The sequence below is a fragment of the Amblyomma maculatum genome, chromosome 1 (assembly GCF_055883805.1).
Source record: "Amblyomma maculatum isolate TAMU_Amacu chromosome 1, ASM5588380v1, whole genome shotgun sequence".
Lineage (NCBI taxonomy): Eukaryota > Metazoa > Arthropoda > Arachnida > Ixodida > Ixodidae > Amblyomma > Amblyomma maculatum.
The window spans coordinates 372,879,723-372,904,732 of NC_139344.1; the positions used below are offsets into that span (position 1 = coordinate 372,879,723).

At 48.2% G+C, this 25,010-nt stretch overlaps 1 protein-coding gene across 4 annotated transcripts in view; it reads left to right on the top strand.

The window, feature by feature from the left end:
• Window positions 1-25,010, top strand: part of cher (filamin A protein cher) — a 106,230-nt gene that overhangs the window by 48,876 nt on the left and 32,344 nt on the right. For 2 of the 4 annotated variants that reach the window (XM_084591957.1, XM_084591963.1), the window contains exons 6-16: window positions 329-569; window positions 1,244-1,444; window positions 2,050-2,187; window positions 3,502-3,950; window positions 5,379-5,639; window positions 6,488-6,608; window positions 14,382-14,500; window positions 20,414-20,519; window positions 21,543-21,716; window positions 24,124-24,260; window positions 24,793-24,979. In XM_084591957.1, coding sequence (XP_084448083.1) covers window positions 329-569; window positions 1,244-1,444; window positions 2,050-2,187; window positions 3,502-3,950; window positions 5,379-5,639; window positions 6,488-6,608; window positions 14,382-14,500; window positions 20,414-20,519; window positions 21,543-21,716; window positions 24,124-24,260; window positions 24,793-24,979 — 2,134 coding nt within the window. The remainder of the gene's footprint in view (window positions 1-328; window positions 570-1,243; window positions 1,445-2,049; window positions 2,188-3,501; window positions 3,951-5,378; window positions 5,640-6,487; window positions 6,609-14,381; window positions 14,501-20,413; window positions 20,520-21,542; window positions 21,717-24,123; window positions 24,261-24,792; window positions 24,980-25,010) is intronic. The other 2 variants (XM_084591970.1, XM_084591976.1) reach the window with 2 other exon arrangements.

The following is a 25,010-nucleotide window of genomic DNA, read 5'->3' on the forward strand; positions in this document are numbered from 1 at the left end:
GAAATATTTTCTCTGCTATTGAACTGCGGATACATTCTATACCGCGCTCTAAAACGCTGATTGAAAACTCTCGAATTAAATACACCTATAGGCAATCAATGAGCTCCCTTCACGCACCGATTCCATGTACACTGCTCCATAGTAATTCGTTGGCCACATATTCGATATGACCCTTTGGTTGCAGAGTAATGGCAGCACCGCTGGATAAAAGGAGCCGATCACCCGTTTTGTATCAAGGCTAACGGGGAACAAAAGAGAACACGCAAAGCAAGTCCAACATTTGCCCTCGTCGCACTCAGTTCCCTGACCTCCGTTTGTCGCGCCACAGGTTGACATCCGGTACAACGACGACAAGGCCAAGACGTACACTGCTACATACACGGCCCTCAAGGAGGGGCCTCACAAAGTGCACGTCCAGTTCGCCGGCAAGAATGTGCCCAAGAGCCCCTTCCCTGTCAAGGTCGAGGGCTTCGCCGGCGACCCCACCAAGGTCAAGGCAACAGGCCCGGGTCTACAGCCAACAGGTGTCAGCGCCGGGGTGCCAACCTACTTCGACGTCTTCAGCAAGGGTACGTAAATGTTTTGAGAATGCACGACACTGTCAGTTTTTCGTGTTCCGCTCCAGCGCTATATCCTACACAAGTGAATACACAATGGCGGTTCAAAACTCTCGTTTGTGGCCTGGGTTGAAATGTTAGAGCCTACTAAACGCTGCATCAATTAACCTTTCTCTGGATTTGCCACCACGAGTAGGTTTGATCTTACCTGCGAGTTAAAGATGACACGTAGTGCCTATATGGATTCAAGATTTATTAAATATCGACCAGACTTGAAGAATAATTGGCGACTACTAAACGAGAGTCATTGTCATATGGTTGACTTACCTTCACTAAACGATGACAGTGACACTCACATCCGAACCGCCCAATCCAACTGTGCGCAGCATACACGTTATTTTCACTTTTTAATCAGTCCACGGGCGCTGACAGCATGCTTATTCAAGGATTTGTACAGGCGATAAGCGTTGCTATAGTAACTAAAAGAAATATCAGTTTCATATTTAATGCAAACAATGTCAAATGCGCCTGCACATCTTCTGAGCTTCTTAGTCTTACTTTCTCTTGTTGCGGGCTAAATAGTCTTATTCGCAAGTTGTGAAAGGAACGACGCGACTGTGGTCATCGCTGACTGTCGCTTCTACATTTTCTTTTTTTTTTTTTTTTTTTGCGAACCGAAACACCAGCGGCCGGCAAGGGGCAGGTGGAGGTGGAGATTGTGGACCCGAAGGGCGGCCGCAACGCCGTCCCGTGCCGCATCAAGAAGACCAACGAGGACGAGCACCACTGCGAGTATGTGCCAGCCATGGAGGGACCGCACCAGGTCAATGTGATATTCGCCGGTCGGCCCGTGCCCAACAGCCCCTTCAAGGTCAACGTCGGACCACGTACGTTTCTACTCAATCCCTTTTCTACTTCGTGTGTTACTTTGATGTGAATATAGTGCTCTCGTAGCAGCATCTCTTAACCATCGCACTGGTAAGCATTAATAAGGCCCTGGTACTTTTTTCTCTGCACCTTGTTTCAGGACAGAACACAACCGTCCCCTTTCAATAGATAAATTGGCGACTAATTGATTTACCTATCTATCGACTGAATAAACAGATAACTTGGTCTTAGGTAATAGGCTAATTTCAATACCCTGCTCACACGCATTTTCCCCTCTGAATTAAGCGAAATTGTAGCATTGGCTCGTGCTTTCTCACCAGCCTACTGTTCTCTTTTCTGAGGAGTGAATTCCACTATAACGCGACTTGTTCCTCCGCGCTTCAATGCATATCAAGCTTGTGAGCTAGGACATGCTATAAAAATCACCGCAGTTGCACGGAGCGTGTCAAGGTTGTGTACATACTGCGCATTTTCTTGACACGAAAATATTTGCCTTTCCGAGTGCCTGTCAGTGCATGTCAGCAGCGCGCGCTGGTGGGCAATGTAGAGGCTAACCAGGACGGCAGAGGAAGTGTCACTTCCTGTTTTGCTTTCGCTCGTGCAGCCTGCAACCCTCGGCGAGTTCGTGCCTCCGGGCGAGGTCTGCAGAAGAACGGAGTCCGCGTCGGAGACGTGGCTGACTTCAAGGTGTTCACCGAGAACGCCGGCGAAGGCGAGCTTCAAATCAAGGTGCTCGGACCCGGTACGTAGCACCGTCTCTACATTCGTTTTCAGATCTGCACTCCTATTGAAGGAACAAAATGCTCTATAATGACGAGATGTTTATTGTTTCCCGTTTATACCTCTTTGCCGGAACAAATAAGGGATGTAGGTTCGAATGAAGAAGTTACTAGATCTTTGAATTAGCTTAACTTGATATATATATATATATATATATATATATATATATATATATATATATATATATATATATATATATATATATATATATATATACATATATTCTGTTAAGGGCATGCGAAACAGAACTCAGGAAGCGTAACAAAAAACTGAAACAAAGAAGAACTCAGGAGCATTTAATTAGACTTATTCGTGAAGCATTTTTAATATAAATAGAGTGTACTGTAAACGCCACTTCTTTGGCAGAAACGTTTATGTCAATATTCCACGAACCATGCAATCTTAAATTTTCGACTGTCAACAGCTGTCGACCTTGAAATGGTCTTATCTTCAAAGTCTTAGTTGTAAGAGTGAAATGCACGCATTTAGCCTCGTGAATTTTTCACTATGGGAATTCTAAATCCCGTACGGCAACAGCGACATCTCCAAGCGAACTATTCCCGCAGCCTGTCTTGACGACTTGTTCGAGGCTCTCCGAGCTTAGATATCGCATTAATTAGTGCTGCCGTGGCCATCCACAAAGCATATAAGAAATCGATGGAGGTAAACGAGAGAGAGTTGCTGGTGAAGAAAGATGCCGTCCAACCGACACCTACGCAGTAGGGCACTCCATACTGAGTGTCTTCACTGCATGGCATATTGCCACGCAGCGAAGCCGCACTTAGAATTTCTGGGCATTAGTCGTCATCGACTTTCTTTCGCGCTTCCTTGACCGGCGCATCAACATAGCTGCCAAGTTTTATTGCAAAGACTGGTGGTTTTCAAGATACAAGGAAAATATTGATACGTCGCAAAATGCACTACATGACTTCTCATTTCGCCGAACTCACTGATGAAACGTTCTATGAGTGTTCCGAAAAAAAAAAAAAAAAAGACAATTTAGAATCTACTAGTTCGAACAAAAAATCCTCCATCATGCTTCAGTGCTGTCCTGTTATTCCGCTTGCTTTTTTTATTTTTGCTGAACAACCTCACCTTGTCATTTTTGTCATCTTATTTGACCTATACTGAAGTACTTGGCGGGACATTTACAGGGTGCGATCATGACATTACAAAGTTTGTTGCCGGAGGAGTAGGGCAGTAGGCTAAAAGCTCCTTAAAAGCTGCCCCGTTCTAAGTTCGGTTCTCGAGGTTGTGTTTTCTCCTCCTCCCCAAGGCGGCACCGTCGAGAAGGTCAACATCACGCCCAAGCCGGACAAGACGTTCGAGTGCAACTACGCGCCGACCAAGGAAGGTCGCTACGTGGTCATGATCTCTTACGGAGGTCAGGAGATCCCTCGCAGCCCGTACGAGGTGAACGTGGGGCCTTACAAGGAGTCCAAGATTGTCGCCTACGGGCCGGGTCTGTCGGGTGGCCTGGTCGGGTACCCGGCCACCTTCACGGTGGACACCAACGGCGAGACCGGCCAACTGGGCTTCGCCATCGAGGGGCCGTCGCAGGCCAAGATCGAGTGCTTCGACAACGGCGACGGGTCGGCCGACGTCAAGTACTTCCCCACGGCGCCCGGCGACTACGCTGTGCACGTCCTCTGCAACGGCGAGGATATCCCCAAGTCTCCCTGGATCGCCAACATCCTTCCCCAGAGCACCTGTCAGCCGGACAAGGCAAGTACGGCGCTAACGCGGGGTGCTTTCGCTGGTGTGCTGCTTTGTGGAATGGATTTCTTACAACGTGCTGATGCAAAAGAATTAAGTTCTCACGCATATTGTATACAAGCCAGCGGTAGCAAAGAACCCGTCCCTTTTCAATGCCCACGCAGATTCAGCTGAAAGCTATTCAAATTAGTACATTGCCGTAATATTGACTCTCCCTTCAGGAACACAAAACAATAAACATGCATGCAGTGCCATTACATCGAGAGCAATGGAAGCTCACATTTTGTGCAGTCTCACAGTTCTGTGCGAATGCACATAGCTGCAGTAAAATAATAACCGTACATTTCACGACTTTGTATGTCATCAAGCCAGGTAGACAGTTGCAATGAGGCACTTCGTTATTTTTTAACACGACAGCGGTAAAGTTCCGAATCTCCAGAAATTCCGACATTGGCATTGTCGGCATTTTAAGTTAAAAAAAAAAAAACGTAGAGAATGGCTCTGGCAGGTGACGTGGCCGCGTGCTGACTGGTCGTCGGGTTGTGTGACGTCACGTGACCACGTGACATGGCCGAGTTGGCAGGCGCTGCCAACTCGGGCTTCACCTTTGAGATGAGAGCGTGAGATCGAAATCCCGCCTTCCGGGACCCTTGGACCCAGAGTTAGAGACACTGCCCCTAGGCGATGCCAACAAGATTGCACGGCTTGGTTTGCCGGGAGGCCTTTAATATAATGTGGTCTCTTACGACAGTATGCTAATGTCTATGTTTGGGATAATAGATGCACACACTTAAAGATTACTGAATAAGCAAGTTGCAATGTCTAATTGCCAGCGAATGGAGATCCGCAAGGGGAATCGGCAAACGGAGTCATTAACGCTGTCGCATCAGACCATTAAAGCGTGAAATTGGCGGTACAGCGTCGCCCGTAGTCGCGCCCCCTACGTTGCCATGGAGACGGCAGGAATGCTAGACAAAGAAAACACATCTCGTGAAATCTCGCTGACAGATCTCGCGAACAGATCTCGTGCACGAGTGATTTTCACAATGAGCCAATAAAGACGTTCACCTTGATAACACACCCCAGGAACCGAAGGAGTAACTCGGGACAGTCTAAAACGGCATGCCTTCAAGAGCCTCCTTTGGTTACAATTAGCGACCAAGGAGGCCGTGGGTTATAAGATGAAAGTTTGTGCACCCAGAAATTCAGTCAACCAGAGAAATTACCAGGGCAGGTATGGTTCAAATAAATTCCTTCCTAAGAACCACTCGATCACAAAATTTAGACGCCAAGCTTTGGCTTGGATTCCAGGTTTAATAAATGTGCATCCTTGTACCAAAGTAACCAGAGAAGTGACACAGGACACTGGTGAATCTCACAGCCGCCACAACGCACTAAGACAAATATTTCCTAAATGTACCTCTCCTCCTGTCCCAGGTGGTGGCCAGTGGACCCGGCCTGCAACCTACAGGCGTGCTGCAGGGCCAGCAGACCCAGTTCACGGTGGATGCGCGCCAGGCCGGTGGCAAGGCTCCGCTAGAGGTCAAGGTGGCTGACTCCCAGAGCCGGCCCGTCGAAGTCAAGGTCAAGGATAATGGCGACGACACGTACACGTGCACGTACAAGCCCGACTCCAACGACAAGCACACGGTGCAGGTCAACTACTCCTGCGTCGCCGTGCCCGGAAGCCCCTTCCGGGTAGCGCCTCCGCTTCACTCTCTCCAATCTTTCTTTTTCTCTCTTGGTTCTGTGGCACCATGGTCCCTGTGTTCTACCTCCTCAATTCCTTCCCTCGTACTTTAGCTCTCCCTTGCCTCCAATTAATCGGGGTTTTTCTTGCATGCGCTGATAGTTTCAAGCATTGTCCGCACGTCCAAGAAGCTAAACCACCTATGCACGTAGCGGGCATATGCACTGTCTCGCACACTTTGCTAGCACTGATGTAGAAACTAGACCTTTTGCCGGCCAATCAGTGCAAGACGTTTTTGACGCTTAGCTGGTTAGCACGGCTTTTGACTGGCTTGAGCCAGTGGTCAAGAGCAATGAAAACCCGAATGGTGATAATGATGGCGATGGTTAATCTTAATAGTCCAATGAGCAAGTCAGTCAAACAGATTCATGGCAAAAGATGCTTTTGGTGCACACAAGATGGTCTCAAAGACCTCGAGAGGTGTTTGATGATGGTGAAGACGAAGATGATTCTTAACTTGAACTAGACAGCGAAAACGCAGGCCAGTTGTAGTTTTCGTGCTAGCGTTAGCAAATTACGAGACCGTGTACAGAAAACCTTGCTTTATTCCCACGTTCATGCCTTGACTCGATACCTGCTGGCTGCTTCCTGTCTCTTTCCATTTTCTTCTTTCCTGACTGCTGCCTGCTGCTGTTGCCTGCCGAATTCAATGATCAAAACTTTCTGTCAACGCAGACGTCCTATACGAACTACCCACTTTATTTCTACTCCGTAGCATGTTAAACTGCATGCCTGTTTAGGCAAAATTATTTTAGACCGTGCTCCTTTAATTTTTTTTTTTTGCCCTCGATTTCAGGTCAACGTGGCTGACAACACGGATCCGACGAAGGTGCGCGTCTACGGTCCTGGCGTGGAGAAAGGCGTGACGTCACAGACGCCCACCAAATTCTACATTGACTGCAAGGCTGCGGGAAAAGGTGAAAAAGGAAAAAAAACATACACTTCGTTAGCTTGCTTCTACAGAGAGCCGGGTTTCTTCTGTAGCAAAAGACTCCGCTTCAACGAGAAAACAGCAGAAATGCGCAAATGTAGAAATTTTTGAATGTAGAATGTTTTATTGTCATGTTCTGAGCCTGTTTGTCTCATATTCTATCAGCTGCGTGCTTGTGGCTCTGGACTGTTGTAAACGCATAATCTACCAAGCTTGGCTTGCAAGGTCTTGGTTTGCTTTTGGGAACAGCGTCTCTAGAACGTCTGATCCAATTAATAATCACTGCTTCCGTAATAGAGATCTACTCTCCATTAGGGGATTCCTATAAACACTGGACCAACGTGTTTTGCACACAATTTGCCTCGCCTGACCATCTGATTTGCTAGCCTTCTTTGTTAACTCAGTTGGTAGAGGGACTGGCCCATATAGACGATGGCCCTTGGTTCGAATCCCAGAAGACGACGAATTTTCCTTCACCTGTGATGTTACCATGAAAGCGGTGCAGCTTTTCTCTGTAGCCTAATGGCGGCTGCTCTCTTAGATGGATGCTAATTAATAATTATTGCTTTATACATAAATTCTTGTGCCGATATCCATAGTCCCTACTAATAATTTCGCGCTAGTAACAACAGCAAATGGTTCACGGAGTATATTAGGCATTTTACTCAGTATCACTCACACTATATGCAGCAGATAACAACAAATAAACTCAACTTCTTGGCGCTTCGATGCATAACAGCCAATGATTGGCAGGGGTTGCCTCGCACTGACCACAATAGCCTAGTAGCCGAAGCGCACTACACCAGAAGGATTGTGAATTTGCCTTTGCCCTCACATGTTTTTCGCTCCCCCGTCTCCTTGCGCCAGAGCAGCGCCGGACAGTCGACGCTCGCTCGATGTTGTAAAAAACCCCGAAGGCGGTACATGTTCAAAAAATATAGAAAATTCAAAACGGCTAGTATATATTGCCACGTGCCTAGCGCCGCGCGACAGCCGTGTTTGGGGCCGACGACAACGAAGCGGTGGTTGGCACGAGCGGCGCGCTGGTGCTGGACGCTGTGACTCTGTGTTCGAAACGACAAGCCGACCTCATTCTCGGGTCCTTGGCTACGTGGTACTTTCACGGCTCCCTCGGACTTCAGTCGTGACACTGGTGGAGGTGCGATCGATGATCCCTTCTCCTGCGGACGACCCTACGCGGCCGCCTCTCGTGACCACTCCGGTCCATCGTACCAGCCGACGGCTCCGAGGCTTGTCCCCCGAGGCCTTCCCTCTTGACGAAGAGACTCTGGCTGTGGCAACGACACCGCCCGCCCGTACCATGACTGTCCCTTCCACCCCTTCGTCCTGTCTCATCCTTCAGACCCCACGTACCCCTAAACCATTTCACGGTGAGCAGTTTGAAGACGCCGAGGACTGGCTAGCTCACTATGAAAGGGTCGCGACGTTTAACGGCTGGGACGACGCTGCGAAAATGCGGAACGTCTACTTCAGCCTTGAAGACGCTGCTCGGACATGGTTCGAGAACCGCGAGGCCACATTCTCTACGTGGCCGGCCTTCCGAAGTCAGCTCCTCGGTACGTACGCCAACAGTGACCGCCGAGAGAATGCCGAGCGTGCCCTGACCTCTCGAGTTCAGCGTCAGAACGAGGGGGTCGCAATGTACGTTGAAGACGTCATGCGCCTTTGCCATCGCGCCGACCCGTCCATGAGTGAGGAGAAGAAGGTTCGGCACCTGATGCACGGCGTCAAAGAACAGCTTTTTTCCGGCCTCGTGCGGAACCCGCCCACCACCGTCGCGGCGTTTCTGGCTGAAGCTGTGACCATGGAGAAACTGTTACAGCAGCGATGCAGCCAGTACGGTCGGCCGCTGAATTCCATATCCACACTACCGCCGTCTGACCGAACCGACTACAATCCCGGGGCAGATATGAGCTCCCTTCGCGACCTCATTCGCACCGTGGTTCGCGAGGAGCTCCAGAAAGTTCATGGAGCTCCTGGCGCAGCTTCCCTGGCCAGCATCATCCGTGAAGAGGTCCAGAATGCACTCACGCCACCAACAAGTACAGTCGTTCCACCACCACCCCCGGGCCCCACCGAGCGGATGACTTATGCTGATGTCACACGCCGCCCAGCCCTGCTACCCACCCCTTCGCCTTACACGCAACCTCAGGTCGCTGTGCACGCTGCGGCACCGCTGCCCCTTTGGGAAGATCGGCGCCAGGCGCCCCGGAAAACTGATCTCTGGCGCGCTCCGGATAACCGCCCTCTCTGCTACCACTGTGGCGAGGCAGGTCACCTGTACCGGCAGTGCCCTTATCGTCAGATGGGCCTTAGGGGATTTTCCCCCGACAGCCCTCGTCCACGGCCTGGTCAGCGGCCTCAGGACATCGCCGAGTACGTAACCCGCCAGCGTACGTCACCCGCCAGTCTGCCACATTCTCCTCGTCGCGAGTCGCGCTCGCCTTCGCCTCGTCGCTCTTCACCCTCTGGGTCACGGTATACCGCTGGACGCCATGGTTCCTCGAGTCCTCATCGGGAAAACTAGCTCCGGCGACCTTTGGGGGCGAGGCCGCCGCACACCGATTCGCCGTAAAGCTTCCACCGCCGCACCGCTCGATTCGCCCCGACGTCGAACGCCGAATTCCTGTCCAGTTTTCACCGCACAGACCAGATCGCCGTGACGTCGTCCGCATCGCCGACCAGTTATCACCGCCGTGTCGCTTAAATCGCCCCGACGCAGACCACACAACTGCCGCCCAGCTTCCGTCGCCGCACCGCTTCCTTCACTCCGACCTGCCGTCGACATTGAATTGTCCCGACGCCGACCACCCAACCGCCGCCCAGCTTCCGCCACCACACCGTTCACTTCACTCCGAACCGACGTCGACAGGCCCTGGTCTTGGCAGGGTCTCCCTGGACATCCCTATTATCGTCGACACGAAGGAGGTCAGCGCTTTAGTTGATACGGGAGCCGATTATTCTATCCTTAGTGGGCGGCTTACAAGGACACTGAAAAAGGTGATGACGCCATGGAACGGACCAGACATACGTACGGCAGGCGGACATGTGGTTGCACCACTGGGTATGTGTACAGCCCGGGTTACGGTGAGAGGCTGCACCTTTGTTGCGACTTTTCTCGTTCTACGCGAATGCTCTCGTGATGTTATTCTTGGCATCGACTTCCTTCGTGAGCACGGTGCCACTATAGATCTACCGAACCGCTTGGTGACGTTTTCCGCCAAACTGGCCACTGAAAAGCATGAGTACCGCGGGTCCCACTCCACGCTGCGAGTCGCCGATGATAGCCTCACAGTGCCACCACGCGCCAGCATCCTCGCCAGAGTTACTTGTGACGAGCCACATCACGGCCTCCGGGTTGTTGAGCCTAATGTCTCCCTCTCACTCGCCTTGGGAGTTTCTGTGGCAAGAGGTCTTTGTTTCCTTCGTGGAAGAGAGACGGAGGTACTTGTCACCAATTTCTCCAATGAACATCGACACCTGTTCCGTGGCACTGTCATTGCTTACGTCGACCATCTGCACGAAGTCGCCGAATGTTTTGCTTCAGAGGAATCTACGCCTAGCACTGAACCGGATGATGCCGTACACGCTGTCGACATCAATTCTAGCCTTTCCTCCGTTGAAAAGAGGCAACTTCAAGATCTATTGCTGGAGTTTCGTGTGTGCTTCACGTCTTCATCTAAGGTGCAGCAAACGTCGGTCATTAAACACCGGATTATCACGCATGAAGGCACTCGACCCATCCATCAGCAGCCCTATCGTGTGTCTCCTCGGGAGAGAGAAGCTATCCAACAGCAAGTCAAGGAGATGCTCGCCGATGGCGTCATTCAACCTTCAAACAGCCCATGGTCCTCGCCTGTAGTCCTCGTTAAAAAGAAAGACGGAACACTTCGTTTCTGCGTTGACTATCGGAAACTGAACAGTATGACAAAGAAGGACGTCTATCCGCTACCACGGATTGATGACTCTCTCGACCGACTTCGCCGAGCCAAGTACTTCTCCTCCATTGACCTCAGGAGTGGTTATTGGCAAATTGAAGTTGATGAGAGGGACCGTGAAAAAACTGCCTTCGTAACACCAGATGGGCTCTATGAATTCCGCGTCCTCCCATTCGGGCTCTGCTGTGCTCCTGCCACCTTCCAACGGATGATGGACACTGTGCTCACAGGTCTTAAGTGGCAGACATGCCTTGTTTATCTCGACGACGTAATAATTTTTTCACCGACGTTCACGGAACACCTACGCCGCCTGAGAACTGTTCTCGAAGCTGTCCGGTCTGCCAACCTTTCTCTCAAGCCTCAAAAGTGCCACTTCGGGTTCACCGAATTGAAGTTTCTTGGGCACATCGTGAGTGCTGATGGCATCCGAGCTGACCCTGAGAAACTTGCTGCCGTTGCTGCCTTTCCCGTCCCCGCCCATAAAAAAGCAGTCCGACGGTTTTTGGGGCTGTGCTCCTATTATCGTCGCTTTATCAAAAACTTTGCACAGATGGCCAGCCCTCTGACTCTCCTGACTCGAGATGACGCATCATTTTCCTGGGGCGCCGAGCAGCAGATGGCTTTCGACGAGTTACGACGCCGGCTCCAGTCACCCCCGATCCTGGCACATTTCGACGATGATGCCGACACAGAATTACACACGGATGCGAGCAACGTCGGCCTTGGTGCCGTTCTAGTTCAGCACCAAGACGGGGTCGAGAAAGTAATTGCCTACGCCAGCCGTGCACTTTCCCGTGCTGAGTGTAACTATTCCACCACTGAAAAAGAATGTTTGGCGGTAGTATGGGCCGCTGCCAAGTTCCGCCCGTACCTTTATGGCCGACCGTTTCGCGTCATCACTGACCATCACTCGTTGTGTTGGCTGAAAAACTTAAAGGATCCTTGTGGCCGCTTAGCACGTTGGGCATTGCGCCTACAGGAGTTCGATTTCGATGTTATTTATAAGTCTGGCCGGAAGCACACCGATGCCGATAGCCTGTCCCGCGCGCCCGTCGGCCCTCCTTCGTCAGATGCCACCGACGACGATAGCTTCCTCGGAGCAGTCACTACGTCCGATCTCGCCTCCAGACAGCGTGCCGACGGCGAGCTGCGACTGATTATTGACCATCTTGAAGGTGGGCATCCTACAATACCCCGGTACCTTGCTCGGGGGTTGTCGTCGTATTGCCTCCGCAATGGGGTGCTTTATAAGAAGAATTCTACGTCGAGTGCGAAAACATACCTGCTAGTTATACCGGCTGATCTAAGGCACGAAATCCTCCTGGCCTGCCACGACGAACCAACTTCAGGGCATCTTGGCTTTACACGCACCCTAAACCGAGTCCGGCAGAACTACTACTGGCCACATCTTTCTCCGAGCGTTAGACGTTACGTACAGACCTGTCGACAATGCCAGCGACGAAAAAAACCCACGCTCAAGCCATCCGGTATGTTACAATCTATAGAACCGCCCCTCACACCCTTCGAACAAGTGGGCATGGACCTTTTAGGCCCATTTCCTTTATCCTCGAACGGACACAAGTGGATTGTAGTCGCCACAGACTACTTAACACGCTACGCTGAAACGAAGGCCCTTGCCCGAGGTACTGCCGGCGAAGTTGCTCGATTCTTTATGAACGACATTGTGCTCAGACACGGTGCACCGTCGACCATCATTACTGACCGAGGAAAGGCGTTTACAGCTCGGCTACTGCGGGACACCTTAACTCTCAGCCATACCGAGCATCGCACAACAACAGCGTATCACCCTCAGACAAATGGATTAACGGAACGACTGAACAAAACTTTGGCGGACATGATCTCAATGTACATCGACGTTGAGCATAAAATGTGGGACGAGATCCTGCCGTATGTCACCTTCGCCTACAATACGGCGCCGCAGGAAACCACGAAGTTTACGCCGTTCCGTCTCGTATATGGCAGAGAGGCCCGCACGATGTTGGACGCGATGCTCCCGTGCTTGGAAGAAGCGGTCGAACCCGACGCCGCCCATTTCGCGGAACAGGCCGAGCAAGCCCGTCAGCTGGCCCGTTTACACATCAAGGAGCAGCATGCCACCGACGCGCGACACTATAACCTTCGGCACAGGGAGGCCCACTACGAACCAGGGGACCAAGTGTGGGTGTGGACCCCCGTGCGTCACAAAGGCTTGAGCGAGAAACTACTCCACCGCTATTTCGGACCCTATAAAGTCTTGCGCCGCTTAAACAACGTTAATTATGAAGTCGTTCCAGATGGAACTGTGACCGTCGGTGTTCGACGCCAGCGGCCTGAAATTGTGCATGTGGTGCGCTTAAAGCCGTATTTTTCGCGTGACTGAGCGTTCCCTGCAAGTGAAACCTTGCGTTATTGTACAGTTCACCTCACGCCTAATTTTTTTTCTCCTATCACCTTGTCATCGGGACGATGTTTTCTTTCACGGGGGGGAATAATGCCACGTGCCTAGCGCCGCGCGACAGCCGTGTTTGGGGCCGACGACAACGAAGCGGTGGTTGGCACGAGCGGCGCGCTGGTGCTGGACGCTGTGACTCTGTGTTCGAAACGACAAGCCGACCTCATTCTCGGGTCCTTGGCTACGTGGTACTTTCACGGCTCCCTCGGACTTCAGTCGTGACAATATTCTCAATTAATCTTTCAATTAGCCTTCTAATAAATGACGCGAAATCCCAGTTGGGCACGCCGTAGGCTTTTGCTGGTGGCTGTTCAGAAGCGAGGGCACACACAGGATTCTAGAGTGGTGTGTAGCGCCCAGATGGGGTTAATTTGTGCTGCGCTTTTCGTTGTGTTGAAACATAAGGCCACCAAGGCTGGGCGGCGAGGTAAGGTTAAGCAAGGTTAAGCGAACTTTGCCTTAATACCTGACATCGAAATCACGGCTTAGAGGATAGAATTATGTTTTTTTTTGTTTGTTTTATTGGTACTGCTCGCGCGCTCTTAAAAAAAAAAGGGGGGGGGGGGGCAGCTTTTTTCCTGTAGCATGAGTGCTTACCTGAATGCCAGTTAGACTGATTGCAAACTGTCTGAAGTATGGCCAATTTTACCAGGTTTTTTAGGTCCTTCTGAGTACACTGAAGTTGGGTCCATTCGTATTCACGTATTATTCAGATGATTCGATTTGTCAGTATACAAGAGTCATTTCAACGCATGTAGATAGCTGGCCAAGATTAATTAACGGAAGTTACTCTGTGTTTTCGGAACTTCTGTACAAATGCGAACTTCTCTCAAGAATTCTCATAGGGATCATATGTTGCAGTAGCTCCTCTTCTATGTTTTTGCAAGGAATCGTACCGGTAAATGTTTAACTCGATAACAATAAACTATGAAAAGAAACGATCGTTACCTTTGTGTATATCCTGCCCTCAAGCTAGATTCCGGAGACCACGGCTCGTATCATCCGTCTCATCAACTATCATATGGCGCGCTAGTTAGTCCGTTTGTCGTCTGTTGCACGCTTCACTTGTTACAGCTATAACTCTGAGTGCACGGTCGTCGATTTTGAGTATTCAGTGTACAGAAAACGAAAACATCCATACCAAAGCCATTCAAATTGTTAACTGTCTTTCGCTTCCTCTCGTTTTCCTTTCCTTTGCTCCGTGGAGGACTAGACACAAATTAAGGTGAGCTGCCGTGCATCACAGTTCGAGTCGCCGCACTTACTGTGGTCTGCAACGCATTGTAATCGCGTGTTCGCACACTCTTGTGACACAATCATGCCCTTTGTTCTCAAATAAAATCTGCAGCCAAGCCCAAGGTCAAGATCACGGACGAGAAGGAGAGACCCGTGCAAGCCAAGGTAACGGACAACAAGGACGACACCTTCACCTGCAACTACACTGCACCCACTCCGGGACCGCACTACGTGAGTATAAAACACGCGAGCGCAATGCATGGGCGCCGACCGGGAAGACATTGGCCACAGCATTCTAGCTGGCATATAAGCGCGTTTAATATGGGTCCACACACTTGTCTACAGAGCATGAACAGCACTGACCTCATTTACGCATCGTTTTAAACTTCGCTGTAACGCATTATCGCGTGTGCAGATTTGTGTAGACCTTGGTTTCTCAAGCAGCACAAACAATTGACCCAATATTGGTACTGTGTCCGCAATGTCCGGACCAACATATGACCAATGCATTGTCAATATATTACCAATATTTGGGCCGATGGTTTGTGCCACTTGGATTACTGCTTCTCGTGTTTCGAAAAATTCGGGAGGTACCAGGTTCGATTCCTGGCGTAGCGCCTCTGGGTAACCACTTTAGACACAATGGGCATAAGATTTCCCCATACCTGATGCTTGACTCTTCTGGGTTGAAAAGCTTGGGGAAAGGGTACTGTCAAATGATATAAAGAATAAGAAAATAAGAAATTCTTCTCTTGCGTTCTGTACTGCTTACTAGGGATTTCAAGGAATAAGAGATCACGTAGGAGCTCAAGGATGTTATCCGGATGACTTATGACTATCACGTAGACAGGCTCTCGCGAAAAAAGGAAAATAATTTTTCGATGAGGAAGCGTTGGTTTACGTGTGACAATAACGATGTGGCTAGGTAATTATATGGAAAGAGAAAAACAAGTAGGAGACCTGAGACTGTTTCTCTTTACCGTGACAATTTCGGCTCAACCCGTAAGACAAATGGCGATAATAAATTGTTTGAAGAGAGAGACGACAGAAGGTAATAGGCGCCAAGTCTTCGCAAAAAGGAAAAAGAAGGCAATAAACAACGTTATAAGAAAAGGATACAAACAAAGACGTGGTGGTAAAAAAGCCTTCTTGGGACGCGCATCTTACTGCTGACAAGAAGGGTCTGTCTTCATCTTTCGTCGCACCACTAGAGGGAAAAAAAAAAAAATCTGAGGCGGCTTATTTTACTTTTCTGGCTCGAGTCCAAAAGGAAAAGCAGCGCAGATGAAGTCAAAATGTGCAGAAATTATGCATTTGCCAGCCAATCTTTTTCCGAATAGTGACATGCTGACACCCGTGGACGCCTAAGTCAAGTATTTTAATTTGTTTGCAGTTTCGCCATTTGGAATTTGTTTCTGCAACGTACAGAAATGTTTCAAGAGTGTGCCCCGTGATCTTTACTTCCTCGCTTAAAAATGTAAATTGGTTTATAGAAAAAAAAATGCTCGGTAGCTCTCACATATATCCATGGACACCTGAACCGCGCTGTAAGAGAAGGGATTCAGGTGGGATTAAAAAAGAAAGAGGTGTCATAGTGGAAGGCTCCGGAATTCGGTCGGGATTCGAATCCGGGCGGTTCGGATCAATATAGCATAGCGACTTAACCACTGAGCCACCGCAGCGGGTTTTCCCCCGCTTGTCTTATATAACAATTATATCCGCTATCAGTCAAACGGGAGCGCCTCTAGTGGAAAGGTTTGGTTTGTGGGGCTTAACGTTTCAAGGCAACACAGGCTATAAGAGACGCTGTAGGGGGGCCTCCGGAAATTTCGACCACCTAGGGTTGTTTATCGTGCACTAACATTGCTCAGCACATGGGCGCCTGGCAGCGAGAACTAGCATGGCTAACGCTAGAAGGTAAGTCACAACCGAAAAATTGTTTTATTCTACACAAATTCTAAGCTACAGTGTTTGAGGCTTCATTCGCATCTCTTCTCAGGGCCCCATCTCTTTCAAGCAACAGAATGCTTGCGTCTCGGAAGTAGATTGTGCTATTCTGGCAACATTGCTTCTCGTGACTCTGCCGTGCTTTGATAAATATTTTAGTTTCTCTCGACGCGGTGTCTTTGCGCTGTTGGTCCAAATTTAAAGATCCCTGAGGTTCCTTGCCTGGCTTGAGCTCCGTCCAAGCGCTACCGCGGTAACACAAACAAGCAAGCCACGGCTCACGCCTGCATGCAGAGGATTCCGAGCGAGACGTCTTCTCTGCCAGGCTCGTCAACCATGCAAAAGAAAGAAAAACAAAGTAGTGAGAGGGCAATAAAAATTAAATAAACGGTAAAACAAATTAAAATATAGAAGGAACTCTGGCTCCTCTTTCGATAGCTCACCACCGGAACGTCGTAAAGGAAGCGGCTCGTCTTGGCTTTGGTCCCGTGCGAGAGAAAGCATATACAGCAACGCCTACCGGTCTCGGTCGGGCGATAGCTGCCAAGGCCGGCACACAGAGAGGGAGGGTGAGACGTGGAAGGAAGAGGACGAAGCTGGATCGCATCCTTCAGGAATCCTCGTCAGGAGCCTAGCGTCCGGGCAGCACATTTATCTGGCCGACACAGCCGGCGGCGCGCAGAAGCCTGGTCTCGTCACTGAAATGGCGCCAGGCAGACCCGCAGAAGACGATAAACAACCGGCCATTAAGATGGGTGTGCACGATACGAGGCTCGCTGAAGAGCATCAATGCTGAACAACGCTTGATTTGCCCATGGGCTTAGCTGCGGACGCTTTCTGGGAGACCTGTTCGCTAGGTACTCGCTAGGTACTCGGGCAACATCAATAACATTTTCTACAGCTGTAGCCTCTATACCGGATGCTGCAATGCGAACACAAAGGGATAGCTTGTGGGGTACTCCAGTGAGCGAGCGAGTGAGTCAGCGGAATGGGTGAATGAATGAGTTAGCGGGATAGACTAATGGTTAATGAGGGGGTCAGCGGAATGGTTGAGTGGGTGAGCGAGCGAGTGATAAGGAGGGTGAGTGAGTAACTGAGTACATTCACGCTCACTCCCACTCGGAGTAAATTAGTAAATTAACGAGTAAGTGAGTGCGTGATAGGGGGAGTATGGCATGACAAGTGAATGTGAGATAGTAGAAATGAAAAAGCATAAGCGAGTGGCATTCGATTCGCTGAGCAGTTGGTTTCCCAACCGGCGCACGGCACGTTGCATATGTATGTTTAGAAACAAGCATGCATACCACAAAAAAAAAAAAAAAAAAAAAATTAGAAAGCGGGGTCGTGATTACGCGCGCGCAGCCCAAACTGTGCGGGCTGGCCTATATAAAGCACGACCCGCCGCGTTTATTGCTGGGCCGGAACCGATAGGCATCATTAATGCCGAGGGATAAAAATGGTCCCAGCTACTAGCGTCATGCCGTCTTTGACAGCTCGGCAACTTGTAAAGGAAACAGGAAGAAAAAGTTCGTCAGAACAAATCTGATGAAGAGCTACTTTCTATTTATTACGATTTTTTCTGAACATGCAAAGATAGCGTGCCGAAGCACTTCGTTTAGCACGTTACCGACTGGCGTTTGTAAATTTGTTGAGAAAAACAACGCAATCAGAACTCGAATTGTTATAACAATTCAAGTAATATCCCTGTAGCAACTATAGTTACTACATGGATACCTATTGTCATGTGGTCCTTGATCTTAGTGGTGCCTCATCGGGTAAACGTTGGCAGGTTTGCTTGCACGGATAAAGTTTTCTTTATGTTTCGCTATTTCCGTCGGTCTTGCCGGAGTTAACGCCTCTCTCAGCAACTGACGCGCACACTCCTTCTTCTCAGGTCCTTCAAAAGTATTTATCGCGGGATTTCGCATGCGATATTGAAGTGCGAGATATGGGATCATCCCATATCTTACATTTCAATATCCCATTCGCGCAGGAAACTCAGACAAAAAGCGATGTGATGGTTTAGGTAGCAGGTACTTAGCTTTTAAATTTCATTATCTTTTAGATAAGAACGGAAATAATCCCAAACCAAAAGGAGAAATATACACAAAGGCGGTAAGGCGATCTTTACTTCTCTACTCCCAAATGGACTCATTTTAGGTAATGAGTGATTGAATGAGTAAAGCCGCAGTCGTCGCTTTTGGGAGCAACAAAATTATAGGAGTTATTGAAAAAGAAGTCTAACTAATACATTTGCTCACAAAAATTTAAGACTGAAGGCGAAAATTTGTACTAGGCTCCCTGAGATACTTTTGCTTACACGTTCGAATCGACGTACTAACTAGTAAGTGCTCTCAATGTTGACATACTGAAATAATCCCTCACTCTATTTCTTCCTGCGTGATTGTACGACATATGAAAATGAATCGCGGGCATAATTTTAGCATTCGAGCACTCTCAGGTCAACCTTCAGTACTTAGCATTTCAGTCCCTTTAAATTAAAAAAAGAAGGCACGATCTAAAAATATTGCTTTAATTGCAGTAGACGAGAACTGGTTGGTCACACGGAGGTTTTAGTGGGAACCAGCAAATCCCTCTGGCAGTGAAGAATCCGCACGAACACATCGCTCAGAGACCCAAATGAAGCCATAAATGTGGCGCAACAAACACAATCGTCGCTTTTGAGAGCAACAAAATTATAGGAGTTATTGAAAAAAAAGTTTAACTAAGACTTTTGTTCACAAAAATTTAAGACATGAGAAGAAACACAACACAGGAGCCTGTGTTGTGTTTCTTCTCATGTGATTGTGTTTGTTGCGCCTAATTTCTGGGTACTATGCAGCACCAACTTGCCCCTCAAGCTGTTATTTTGAGATACACAAATGAACGCATACTGCGGAGAGCCAGCGGGGAGCTATCATTAACCTAACATAAAGATCATAAATGGCGACGCTATTCGATTTCGTCCCTTAAAATATTTTTGATAACACACACAGTTAGTCTTTCAGGATGTGTGGAAAGACAGTAAGCTGCGCCCGGGTTCCGAAAACCATGGCCGGCGCCAGATTTCCGTAGGATAATTGCCTCGAAGACAACAAAACCCCATTTAACCGCGGATATGCTGGATTTATTATGTCGTGATGATCACAAAAACGGCGGTCCACGCACATGAGAGCATGCAGATGTGGGAACACGTGCGTAAAGTGTCTGTGATACGTCGGGAATAAGCGTTATTTGGTTGGAAGGAGGCCTGCAAAACCGGCAATAGCTGCAACAATAATATTTCGCCGCATTCCTAAAAATACCCCCCTACTTAACATGTCGTCATAAACTCGTAAAAGCATCGGAAATCGGCAACTGAATTTCAGCGTTCATTCGATTCGTGAAGACGCGTCGATCCTTTCTATTGTTTCGTTATGCCCGCAGGTTTTGTTACACTTGCGCATACTAAGCTTTGAACAAACAGGATTTGACCTTTGCTGGCAGTTACCGTTAAGTTTCCTTACATTGTGGCGTATAACGAATTGAAAAGGAGAGTCGGTAAGAAAGATGCACATCAAAGGCCTGGTTACCCAAATGAACAATGTGAGTGTGATTGCTGCGCACCTGTGACAAAAACTTTTTGTTTCTTTGTTTGTTCGTTTGTCTTCAAAATGATAAAACAACACGGACGAAGACGAGCGCTCCTTCTTGTACGTTCCTTCTTCCATCGTGTTGTTTTATGGCTTTGAAATATGTCCTACTTGCACAGAATAAACCATTCGGCCACCATGCATCATATTTTTATAATAATAATAATAATAATAATAATAATAATAATAATAATAATAATAATAATAATAATAATAATAATAATAATAATAATAATAATTGGTTCACAGGAAGGGAAATGCGCAGTATCTGTCGCAATTGTTTCTGTGGACACCTGAACCGCGCCGTAAGGGAAGGGAGGAATGTGGGAGTGAAAGTAGAAATACTACCTAGTTTTTTCACCGTTCTGTCGAGTTCAGTTTTGAGCAGGTAATGAAAAATACAATACATTACAGTAGAGTTGAAAGCGAGCGATCGTGTTTAACGTCTTGGTGTGATAACCCATGGCAGACTTCGTGCTCTTGTATACGAACAATGCATAACCCGACGGAGTCGTACGCAAACCCAGGTCTTAACCAATAGTCCTGTGCTTCTTTCTGTTCGCAGGTGAGCGTGGCGGTGAATGGAAAGGACGTGCTGGGCAGTCCTTTCAAGGTTCCCGTGCAGCCTCACGTCGACGCCAGCAAGATCAAGGTTGATGGCCTCGAACCGAGTACGTTTTCTGTAGCAGCCTGTTTGCCTCGTAATATTGGGACTGGTGCCGAGATTACGCCTGCGAACTCAAACAACGAAATTCCCCTTCTAGCGAAAGATAATATACCGCAAAAAAAGCTTTATATATATATATATATATATATATATATATATATATATATATATATATATATATATAATAATGCATTAAGCGATAGCTTATACACTCGTTCAGTCGGTCAAAAAGTCAACGGCGGAGTCGGCACCACCTATCGTAAATCATCTGGGGCTGCGTAAAAAAAATAAAAAAAATCATGTTAATTTGTGGTTCTCGTGATTGATGGTTGATTTGTGTGTGATAGGCGATGATGAGTTAATAAAATCATTGTTATTAATTGATTAATTGACGAACTGAAGAATGAAAATTTGGTAACAGGAGATTTAAATTACCATAATGCGCAGAATCAAAATCCAGTGCTCAATGATGCTGATAAAAAAAATTTAGAGCATGTAATTGAACAATTAATTAACTGAGGGAATTTAAAATCTGCGTTCAATAGTGTCAAACTGCTCAGAATGGAAAGACAATGTTTGCTGATGCTAAGTATCGGTGTATAAAATTTAATAAAGGTTTATTATAAATTTATTAAATTTAGCTCAATAAAATAAATTTAAGTTATGAGCGAAAACTAACGTGCACGGAGCTGGTATATGGTGGCAGCTGCAACTGGCGGTTGGCATGGCCGAGCTCTGATTGTTCGATGGTCTGTATGACTTAACGAGGCCACGTGGTGTCACAAATTTGGGAGGAGCTGCCCACTCGAATTGCACATTTGAGGTGGGAAGGTGGAAGAAGAGTCAACCTTCCAGTGCTCTTGGATGCCCAGTCATACACGCTACTCCTGGGACACACATACTGCTTGGTTAGAGCTGGGTTTATATGTCGGGTAGTCTCATATGCGCTGTCGTGTCATAACCTTAAAGACGGAGCTTAAGTGTCCGTCATAATTTTTATTTTCCCCTCTCATCTGACGTTACGCAGCGGTATTCTTGGAAGCCCCGGCTCAGGTGGTCATCGACGCACGGGCCGTCGCCCCCAACAGCGACGCCCGCGCCACCTGCACGCTAAACACGCCATCGGGCAAGAAGATCCCCATCGCCGTGCAGCCTAAGGGCGACGGCACCTACCGCTCCGTCTACATACCGCACGAGGAAGGTGAACGCCTCGGCTATTCTTACTAAAAACTTAACATTTTGAGAGTTACCTGTCTGGTTGCAATCTAACTTGTAGTGAAAATAAATTGAGCATGTTTGTAGCTAAAGGTTTCTGAAAATTCGACGTGTCAAGTTGACGGTGTTGTTCAAACCTTGTGTAGCATATAACCATCACAAGAGAAAACTCTGTGGATCGGATACAGAACTGAAATCGAAGGAATGGATGATCATAATTCTTTTGGGACATTGTTATAGTGCATGCGCTGGGCAAAGGGGCTAAATTTTTTTTTTGCTTCCACTCTGGAAGATTGTGCTATGATGTCGCCTGGCTAACGTAGTGATCATGAACGTGTGCTTTTTTTGTGGGCCGTAGCAGTGCGCAGATTCACTTTTCTACATACGCACAAAAAATTTACGCAAGTTTGACTAAAAGCACAAAGAATGAAAATAACTTGACTTGGCAATACCGAAGTTGATGTGAGTCGTAGATGGTAACAGTGAAAACAGTTCGCGCCGTTCTACTTCACTTGGCGGTCAAGGAGAATCATCTTGCTTTGCGACCGGTTCCTCTTAGAATCGCATTTTTTTTTTTTTCAGCGGTGTATCTTTCACTGCAGAAAAAAAAATCCGAAATGGCAAAGTTGCGTTTTATAATAAAGCGGAAACTCTGCTTTTTCCACGCCGAAACTCAAGGTCATCTGGCACTGAACATTCGATCTTGAAGCAGGCTAGAAATAATATTTTTCGCTGCTGGATTTGGAACCCGTGCCAGAACGAACAGATCAACTTCCCTAGCCATCTGCGCTGCTCGTTCATTCAGATTAGGAAAATAGTCGTATTTATGCCACTATACTGACACGCCGTCTGTGCGAACGCAGTGTCGGGCGAATCCACCAGGCGGCGTGACAAAAGACACAACGAGGCGCATAGGAAGAGTGTCGCTAAAGAGAGGGCACGCACCAGTGCCAAACAGGCTGCCGGGACCCCCTAACAAAGAGAAGTCAGAGCAGCCCGTTGCCGAGCAGCTTACCGGACGCAGAAGCGTGCCAGGATCAAAGCGGTAGCAGCGGTTGCAACTGCAGCCGACAGCTTACGCTCGTGAACCTTGGTTCAAGGATATGTGGACCTCTACAGTGTTTATGATTTGCTATAGTTATGTTTCAAACAACTTGGCAGCTTCGCTATTGCGTCTAAACTGAAGTAGAAAGAGCACGCGGAGAAATTCTAAGCGAAAAGAATGATTAAGGATCTGCGCCAGAGGGTGCAAGGCATTATTTTATACTACGCCGTAAGGTATAAAAAACAGAGGCCCCACGCTATTGTTCGCTGTAACAGTGCAGTTGTATACATTTTGGAATTTATGTAATCGTTCTACTTATATAGTATAGTAAAAATCTGATTTTTGCATGCGCTTTCGAGGATATACTCACGCTCCATCAGATGGCACTACTGTCGCTATACTTTCATGAATACAATTGTCTGGAAACCTTTGGGAAAGATGGCACATCGTGCACACCTAATCGTCCGCGGTGTGTGTGGTGCCCTGTATTCTGGAGTGTGAGCTCTACTACTCAAAGTGCAACTTCAAATTTCACCTCTCTTGGTCCGAATGACCTCAAGCTGTGTCTAGATGACATTGATCTGGGTCCCAATAGCTTTGGGTGGTGACATACTACTCTTTCGTTTCCTCAAAATCCAACTTAAACAAGAATGTTCAAAAATCGTGTAATGAATAGGCGGCGTGACCTTGACCTAATTTTAGGTGTCATGTTGTAAGGCGAGGTGATCCGCCTTCCTTTCTACCAATAACCAAATTGAACAAACAAAAATCTAAAGATTGCGGAACGAACAGGCAATGTTAAAGTGAGAAAAAAATCTAAAATGGTAAGAAAGGAAAAACGCGATGATTGTCACGCTCCTACGTTTCCTTACCGCGCCGTAAGGAAACAGAGAAAGGGTTGAAGTGAAATAAGAAATAAAGAGAAATTTGTGGTAGTGGACGGCTGCGGATAAATTTGGACCACCTGGGGATCTTAACGTGCACTAACATAGCACAGCGCACACGCTTTTGCGTTTCGCCTGCAACGCAATACGGCCACCGCGGTCGGGTTTCGATCGAGACGAAACGCTTAGGCGCTATCGAATCTACTCTTAAGGTTAAATCCCCTCAATAAACTTAAAGCAAAGCTTGAGCGCCCTCCTAATTCAAACCGTCAAACCGCGCACAACCTCGCTAAACCATGCAAAAGCATGCTTAACAGCTTTCACTCGGATAAGTAGGTTCGAGCCATGCTTACACTCTTACCATTTTTGTTCGCTGTAATTTAGTACGTATACCTGTTTCTGAAGTACGAAACCACTTCAGTCATTTGTATTTCATTGATACTGTGCCCGTTCCCGACGGACAGGTCCCCACGAAGTGGAACTAACCTACGATGGCGTACCAATTCCTGGGTCCCCGTTCAAGACGATGGCCGTCAAGGGCTGCGACCCATCCAGGGTCAAGGCTTACGGACCCGGACTCGAGAAGGGCGTCCTCGACCAGGTGAGTGAGCAGGCAGCCGCTGCAGTCTTCGTCGCCTAAAAATCAGCCGGGCCGTACAGGATTACGCATCTACCGGTTTTGTTAGTGAAGGCCACTACTGCGATTGGCTTGATGTACCTTCTAAGCATGATCAAGGAGAGAATATATACTATAGGTGCTCATTGTACTGTGACCAACAGACGGGCCCGCTAGTTACAGAAGAACGATAGATTGGACGACAGGACAAGCAGCGTCCTGTCACGCCGACAGGAGGCGACAGGACGTTCCTTCCTTCCAGGAGACAACAAAGGTGAACACTTCCAGTCAGGACGTGTTTGTCTCTTCTATTACTTGTCCTGTCGTCTGCGCCGTCTAGATTACTTATCGTTAGGTTACAGCTAACCAGCTAAAACAAAAAAATGCTAACATCTTCATCTCTATATCGCATGCAGTATACTTTTCATGAGTAGCCTTGGTAATTTGGAGGAGCATTGTTTAGCTACCTGATAATGTAACGCTACAAAGGCTCACCTATTACCTCGCCTCTTCGCAGCCGAACCGCTTTACGGTGGAGACCCGAGGAGCTGGTCCTGGCGGCCTGGGACTGGCCATCGAGGGCCCGACGGAGGCAAAGATGACGTGCAAGGACAACCGGGACGGCACCTGCACTGTCGAGTACATACCCACCGAGCAGGGCGACTACGACATCGCCGTCCGCTTCGCTGGAAAGGACATTCCTGGTACGCAAACACGGCCATATTACCGGGACAC